This window comes from Ailuropoda melanoleuca, chromosome 10 (genome assembly GCF_002007445.2).
Source record: "Ailuropoda melanoleuca isolate Jingjing chromosome 10, ASM200744v2, whole genome shotgun sequence".
Classification (NCBI taxonomy): Eukaryota; Metazoa; Chordata; class Mammalia; order Carnivora; family Ursidae; genus Ailuropoda; species Ailuropoda melanoleuca.
This window is the reverse complement of record NC_048227.1, coordinates 30,111,397-30,119,615: the sequence shown is the minus strand read 5'-3', so window position 1 is coordinate 30,119,615 and position 8,219 is coordinate 30,111,397. Positions and strand designations below refer to the sequence as shown.

At 55.4% G+C, this 8,219-nt stretch overlaps 1 protein-coding gene across 1 annotated transcript in view; it reads right to left on the bottom strand.

Annotated features, from left to right (window-relative positions):
* Positions 1 to 1,468, bottom strand: part of LOC117804081 (Golgi apparatus membrane protein TVP23 homolog A-like) — a 28,698-nt gene extending 27,230 nt beyond the window's left edge. Inside the window, exon 1 of the mRNA XM_034669572.1 lies at positions 1,423 to 1,468. Within this exon, the coding sequence (XP_034525463.1) occupies positions 1,423 to 1,468 (46 nt within the window). The remainder of the gene's footprint in view (positions 1 to 1,422) is intronic.
* Between the last annotated feature and the right edge of the window lie 6,751 nt (positions 1,469 to 8,219).

Sequence of the window (8,219 nt, the reverse complement as noted above, 5' to 3'; positions counted from 1 at the left end):
GCAGTCGCGGCTTGGGGAGGTGGGCTCGGCCGCGCGGGCGGGGGCGGGGCTTGCGAGGGTCCCGGGCCCAGGGCTCGCTGGGGACCGCGCCTGGGAGGGAAAGAGAGGACGCCCAGAGCGGACCGATGGAGGGCCAAGACGGAGGGGCGGCAAGGAGGGGACGATTCGGGCAGAAAGGCGTACTCGGGGACCGTGAACAGTGACCCTGGGAGGAACAGAGGGTATGGGCCAGTGAATGAGGTGCATGTCCCAATGTTGTCGGATGGGCGAGTGAACGAATGAAGGACTAGTCAGTGTTGGGCAGCCTCGTTTAGGGTTTGGAGAAAGCCTGTGTTTCCCAAAAGTCTCTGATCCCAAGAATTCTCCCCGCCCCGGGCCCTTTGTCAAAGCAGATGCCCACGCCCAGCCCTGCAGATTGGGAAGGCCTGGAGAGCCACCCGTGGGCTCTGCCTTTAACAGGTGAATCTGCTGACCACAATGAGATCTTCCCTCATCCGGGCAACAGACACATAGCACAAAATAAGTGTTGTTAGCAGGCATGGTAGTGATTCTGGACGGTAAGACCTCCCCAGGTAACCCCCAGGAAAGAAGGCTTACCACCTCAGAGTCTTTTCTGGCCCAGGACCAGGTCACTCCCCTCCTTTCTGCTCTCTCCTGATCCCCACCCAGCAGCAGAGGGCTGAGAGTCTAGGTGCCAAGGCCCATAGTCCTGCATTTGCCCTCTCGTCACGGGCAGGAGGAGCCTGTCCCGCATCCCTGGTGACCTGGAAAAAGGCCACAGGTCCACAAGCTCCTGACACCACTGGCCCCCTGAAGGGAAGAGTGGCTGGGGGTGTGTGTGTGCCCAGAGATTGGAGTAGGAAGCAGAGCTGCCAGGAGCTGCCTAAGCTCTGATTCCTGGGTGAGCACCCCCTCCCTGCCCCCAACTGACCCCCCCACGCCCCCTGCAAAGGGCCTGGCAGGACTGTGGGGGGGGTGCCTTCTCCTGGGCACGGAGTGCCATCTTGAGGGGCCAGCGGGTCTGGGCCTGCGTGCAATGCGTCTCTCTAACGAGTTCCCAGGAGCTGCTGAGGCTGCAGGCCTCTGGACCGCCCCTTGAACCATTAAAGACCTACACTACCAAACCCCGGGTTCTAGAAAGGCCTGTTGTCGCTTCCGGCCCAAAGCTGGCTCCAGGCACAGGCGAGTGTTGCTCTCAGAGGCTGGGGGACCCTAAGCTTCCCCGGCCCCGCTAGTCCCCAGCTGCCGGGGATACTCAGGGGAGGGCAGGTGGAGGTGAGAAGCCGTTGCAAAACATTTAGGGGCTTTTCCTCCAACCCCGAGAATCACCAGCTGTTGCTAGCTGTTAAGTTGGGGCTCAGAGAGTCCCCAGGGTGTGAGAAGGTAGGAAAACCCCTTTGGAAACCCCATTTGGGGACAAACTGTCATTCTTGGCCGTCAGGGTGAGGGTGCCTTGAGAATTAGCCATGGCCCTACCATGTGGAAGTCGGCCCACAAACACAAGGTCATGCCACTCTCCCCCTTCCAGACCACACTGGGGCACGGGCTGGGGGTGCAGAGGCCAGGGCCAGACCTGGGGCCCAGGCATCCCCTCCCCGGGAGACAGTGCTGTTCCTGGACACACACCCAGCAGGCCCTCTGCAGTCAGCCAGTAGAATTTGAGGGGGTGGAGAGAGAACCCGTCAGTTCCACGGGAAATCATCACTGGCTTTGAAATCAGCTACAGTGGATTTACCTGGGGCTCCTGGTTAAAAGGCAGATTCCAGGGCCCCGCTCTAGGCTTTCTGAATCACCAGGGCCCAGGCCTAGGAATCTGCATTTGATATGGGCTCTGGGGAATTCCTGAGAGTGGAGACTTTGCAGAAACACTGACTTTGTCCCCTTACACTGCTACCACTGAATATGGCCGCTGGGATCCTGACACGAGTCCTCTTCTGCTGGTCCTGGTTCAGGAGGAGCTTGGGAGCAGAGTTTCAAAGAGCAGGCCCGTCTCCGATCCCTGGTCCTGGGGCCAGAACCACCGCAAGGAAAGGGGGCCCCCAGCTCAGGCAGCCACCGGCCTCTGGATGGCCCTTGGAGGTTAACATGCAGAGCTGGCTGGGCCTGGCTGGGAACACGCTCCACCGCTTCCTGTCTGGGTGGCCTTGGCCAGGGGACTTCACCTCTCCGGCCTCAGTCTCCACATCTGTAAAATGGGGCCACACCTCCCCTCGCCCCATCAACGAGAATGATGCAAAACCTGGAGAAAACACATGGAAAATGCCCTCCTCAGAGCTGGGGCTGGGGAGACAGCAGCTCTGGTGACAGTGTCTTAAGTCATCCGCAGAGGGGCCTGGGGTCTGAGGAAAGACCGTGGGCCGGACAGCACACAGGATGTGAGCCCCATGTCAGAGTCACTCCTTCCACCAAGAGGCATCTGTCTTAATGAGGGAAGAGGAACTTTGTATCCAGCTGGGCCATTTCCCAAACACCTACTGTGGGCCCAACTCTGTGTCCCCAGGACAAGTGACAGCTGGGACAGAGGACTCAGCATGGCTCTTATTCCTACATGGAACCCCAGGAGTCCTGGCCCAGAAACCAGGGGCTTGGGTGTGAATGGACCTGGCTGAAGGCTGGAGCCTGGAGCACAACCAGAGAGATGGGGGCACGGTGGGGGCCGGCCTGGCTGGACTGTTGCCATTCTTATCCTTCGGGAGAAGGACAGCTGGCACAGGGGGTGGGTGGGGTTCTGATCTGGGGCTAGAAAAGGCCCTGAGCTGCGCTGTCCCCCCACATCAGTCAGGGCAAAAGCTGCGGCCTCCTGTCATCCCCAGGCCAGCAGCTCCACACCCTCAGCCCCGCATTGCCATGGGCGGTATTCCCTAAGATCTGCCCTCCTGGCACCTGACAATTGCCCTGCCATTCCTCCTCAAGCAGGGCTGAGGGTCTCACAAGCAAAAATAAGGGAGTCCAGGAAAATGGAACTTGATGAAAGCAAGAAATCATTTCTTAGTGTTTAAGTATATCCCATGCACTATTTGGGACATACTTATACTAAAAAATTATCAGTCGCTTACCTCAAATTCAAATTTACCTGGGGTCCTGTATTTCATCTGGCAGCCCTATGTCTCCAGGCCAGGGTGCACCCAGGCTACACAATCCCACGTATGGATAGGGGGCACTTTGTTTAGCCCTTTGTCAGTGGATGGACATGTGTCTACTTTCTGGTGACTGGAAACAATGCTGCTAGGACATTCCCGCCTGAGGCTTTGGGCAAAGGGTTTAGTTCTCTTGGATACGTGGCTAGGAGTGGAATTGCTTGCAGCTCCATTTTTCCATGAGGGGCTATGGACTCTGGGAAACAAACTGAGGGCTTCAGAGGGGAGGGCGGTGGGGGATTGGGATAGGCCGGTGATGGGTATTAAGGAGGGCACATATTGCATGATGCACTGGGTGTTATATGCAAATAATGAATCATGGAACATTGCATCAAAAACTGGGGATGTACTGTATGGTGAGTACTACAACAAAATAAAAATTTAAAAAAAAGAGACTTCCTTTTTAGAGTTACATACCAACATATTAAGGTGAAATGATAAGATGCTGGGGCTCGCTTCAAAAATCCCAGGGGTGCCTGGGTGGCTCTGTCAGTTGAGCCTCTGATCTTGATTTCGGCTCAGGTCATGATCTCAGGGCCGTGAGTTCAAGCCCGGTGTTGGGCTCCACCCTGGGCATGGAACCTCCTTTCTAAAAAAATGTCAGGTGAGCCACGTATGTCATTTTAAATCTAATAGCCACATCTAAAAAAAGTCAAAAGAAAACAGAGGAAATTGATTTTAATCGTACTTTTCTGGAACCCGTTATTTCCAAAACACAATCACCTTAACATGTAAGCAATTAAGAAATTATGAAAAAGATATTTTGCATTCAGTTTTCCTGGAGGACCTTCCACCCTGGGGTGCAGAAGCTCCCCGTTTGGCCCCACCCTTCTCAGAGGCTCCATGGTGATCAGCGACTCCCAGAATGGGCAAGGCAGCTTTGTTTGGGGCATTTAGAGAGCTGATCCAAAAAGTCTTGTGACTTCTTTTTTAATTGGTTGGTTTTGTCCATCTGCAACTAGAATGTGGGTCCGAAGAGGCAGGCACGCTATGTGTCTAAGTCCTTGACCCCTGTGCCCAGACCATTGCATCGCCTAGAGTAGGTGGGTGGGAGAGTGAGTGAAGGAAGCCGGGAGTGTGCAAGGCAATGAGTCTTTCCCCATCTCACAGAGGTCCAGCCACAGCTGACTCTGGATAGAAATCCGGGGCTCACCCCGGGAACCAGTCCACAGGAGGGACCCACCTTCCTCCCTCTGCCCCGTGCTCTGCCGTCCTGGGCACACTGCCCTGGCTGCCAGCATGAAGGACAGAGGCCAGGTTAGGTGGGAGGAGCCCTGTGAAGTGGGTGGAGCATGCACGGGAGGCAGGAAGGGGAGAGGCACAGGGACAATGGCCAAGGCATCTGGTGGGAGCTTTGGGTCCCCTGAGCCTGGGTACACCCTGGCCTGGAGACATAGGGTTGCCAGATGAAATACAGGACCCCAGGTAAATTTGAATTTGAGGTAAGCGACTGATAATTTTTTAGTATAAGTATGTCCCAAATAGTGCATGGGATATACTTAAACACTAAGAAATGATTTCTTGCTTTCATCAAGTTCCATTTTCCTGGACTCCCTTATTTTTGCTTGTGAGACCCTCAGCCCTGCTTGAGGAGGAATGGCAGGGCAATTGTCAGGTGCCAGGAGGGCAGATCTTAGGGCCGGTGGGATCTTAGGGAGCGCCGCCCGCGGGAGTAATGGATTGATCTGTGTCTAGTGCCTGGCATGGAGACCTGAGTGCTGACAGTCCTTCCTGCAGCTGCCACTCCTTGTCCGCTCTTCATATTCTCTCCTTGCCGAGGCCTCCTCTGAAGTCTGTGAAGCTTCCGTCTATGCCGGAAGCTTGCTTCCTACTCCGGTCTGCCCTTGTCTGGAGAGACCCTTGCTTAGGCCAGCTGGACACTCCCCCAAGAGGGGACATTCCAGCCCATGCGGCAAAAGGGACAGCCAAGCTTTGATGTGACTGACTGGCCTCCCAAGGAACTTGCCACCTGGCCAGGCCATGGAGGAGTCAGCACACAGGCCAGAGAAAGCCTTTTGTCACTCAACGGCTGGGACCAAGGACAGAGCTGGCAGGTCACAGCAAGGCTGGGCCCTCTCATCCAGAAGCTGGGAGAGTGGGCAAGTGGCTATTATCCATCTTACAGCTCTGGGTTCCTCTTGGAGCAGCAGGAGCTTGCAAGTCCCTCCCCCAGGTCCAGGGCTGACGAGATCATAATGCTGGGCTCTCCCCCAGCAGCTGGAGGTCCAGTGGGGTTGCCCCCAACTAGAGAAGATGGTTTCCATCACCATGTCCCCATCAGGCTCTGTTCAGAGGGGACGTGCAGACCTTTTCTACCTCACCTTCTGTCACTCATCATGTCCTGATAACACTGGCCAGACTCTAAGATTTCCAGAAACTCCCAATCCTTTTCCTACCTCAGGACCTTTGCACTTGCTGTTTTCCCTGCCGGGACTTTTTAGGACTGAAAATATGAGGTCTGTCTCCAAGCCGCCTTCCCTAACTCCTGGCTCATGTCTCACCTAATCGTTCAGTCCCTCTCTAGGGTCTGGGACCTAGACGTGTCTTGTCCTCTTTCTAGCACTTTCCATGGTTTCGAATAGTCTTCTTTATTAAACAAGCTTTCTCCTCCTCACCCCCCACTAGTATTATCTTCATAAAAGCAGGTGCCCTTTCTGTCCACCTAGCCGGGGCACACCATGGGTATTTGAGAAGTTTTTGCTTTAAAGTAAGTGAATGAAGAGTGCACAACTGTAGGAACTGTGCCAGGCTGCAAATCTGCCCATTGTGTGGATGAGGACTTTGGAATCAAGGTGAATGGTGGCCTGGATCCCCACCTGGAGGGGTGGGTCTGGATCTGGGTTTACACACACACACACACACACACACACACACACACCCCACAGATACAGATTGGGGTAGAGCGGGCAGTGTGGCCCAGGTGGCCCATGTCCATTTGGGAAGCACTGGCCCCACCAGCCCAGGTCTGGCCTGGCCACATGGAGGATGAGCCCAGACACCTGATTGTGGGCTGTGGCCAGTCTGTGTGCCAGCAGGCAGGGAGCCACTACTTACGGGAAATGCTCTGCTGAGGAGAAAGGGTGGCGTGGTGTTTGGCCCAGCACGCTGGCCCCGGTCCAGACGGGTCAGGAAGCCTGTGCCGCTACGTCAGCCCACACTCAGTTCCTCCCAGCCCAGCAGCTGCCGGAGGGGAGAGAGCGAGCTCCCTAAGAAAAGGCCAAAGGGTACCCATCCGTCCCCTCCTCCCCCTTTGTAAAAGAAAAGAAAGAAGAAGAGGAAAAAGCAGTCTGGAAAGTATTTTAATGCCTTGCAAGAGGCAGTCAAGTGCATTGGCTTGGCAGTCAGCTCGGCTGGACGGGAGGCCCACTGCCACTGCCAACCGGCCCGGGCGGTCTTTAGCAAGTCACTTAACCTCTGGGCCCCCTTCTCCTGTGTAAGACCGAAGTAGAGTCATCACAGCTCGCACTTCTGAGCACGGGGGGGGCGGAGTCAAAGCCTCCGGGCTCAGAGCATTGCTGGTGTACAGCGTTTGCTAAGTGTATTACGTTCCTCTGTCTCATGACCACCCCGGCAGGGAAGCAAGGTGCATATGGAGACTGAGGCTCGGCGAGGGTTTTTTGAAACAGGTGTGCCTAGCTCACGGGCAGTAGGACGCCAGATGCCTTGTGCCCCGCTCGCAGCTCTTCTCGCCACACAAGGCTGGGCGTGGGGGGTGCTGTCCCCGCCAAGCAGGGCCAGATCTGACCCCCAGACCTGTTTGAGTTGAATCTGAGTAGGTTAAAAGGACAAACAAGAATGGAGTCAGTTGCCAATATTTAAAAATCGCATGTCACCTTTTGTTCCTTTGGAAATTCACAGTTCTGGGTGGTTGTTGTTTTTTAAGATTTTATTTTTAAGTAATCTCCACACCCCACATGGGACTCACACTCACAACCCTGAGATCAAGAGTTGCATGCTCTCCTGACTGAGCCAGCCAGGCTCCCCTCTGGCTTCTCCTGAGGAACTCAGGCAACACGAAGCCTGTGTCCCCCATGGCAGGAGCTGAGCAGGGACTGTCCCCTCCCATGGGGTTCACCCTACCCAGCCACGCGTTTGCTCATTTACGCTGTTTGCCCATGGTAAGTTCGCGATTGCTCCTTAAAATCCCACTATTTTAGGCAGTACTGTCCAGGAGCAGACCCGACCCTGTGACAAGGACCCATGAGACCACGAGATATCAGGCAGTGTCCCCAGGGAGGGAGGCCGTGCCGGCGTGTGTTACTAGGCGAAATCCCACAGACCGTGTATTAGCTTCCTGGGGCTGCCCTAATAAAATACCACAAATTGAGCGGCTTAGACAACAGAATTTTTTTTTCCCCTTGCAGTTCTAGAAGCCGGAGGTCCCGGATCACAGGGTTGGCACGGCTGTGCCCACTCCAAAGGCACTAGGGAAGGATCTGTTCCCCTCCCCCCAGCTCCTGATAGCTTTTCGGCAACATAGCTCCAAGCTTCACGTGGCATTGCCACGTGTATGTCTGTGTCCGAATTTCCCCTTTTTATTTGGACGCCAGTCGTGTTGCACTGAAGGCCCACCCTATTCCAATAGGGCCTCATCATAACTAATTACACGAGCCGTGATCTTTTACCCAAGTAAAATCACAATCTGAACTGCTGGAGGTTAGGACTTCAGCGGATGCGCTTGGGGCGCAGGGGACACAATTGAGCCTGGAACGGAAGGTAATCGAGGCTCACTCAGAAAGCCCAGCCTGGCGAGGCAGCAGGAGTGTTTCTGCTCTCCCCCCATCCGCACTGCTTCAGGGCTGCCGCGAGCCGGGACAGGAATTTCCAGGTGCTCTTGGCTCTGGGCACACACTGGCAAAGTGGGGTCTGCCAGAGTGGGGGTCATCCTCCAGCAGAGGCACAGGTGGTATGTTTAGGACTGAAAGTTCATGGGGGGTGTGGGAGGCATGAAGGTGGGAGAGGGATCCGAGGGATGTGGACCCCGCGGCCCACCGTCCATTGAATGCACAGAAGGCATAACCTTTATCCCGCATTGGCCGCCCACTCGCTGGGCTCGGAATGACCCTAAATGAGTCACTGGCA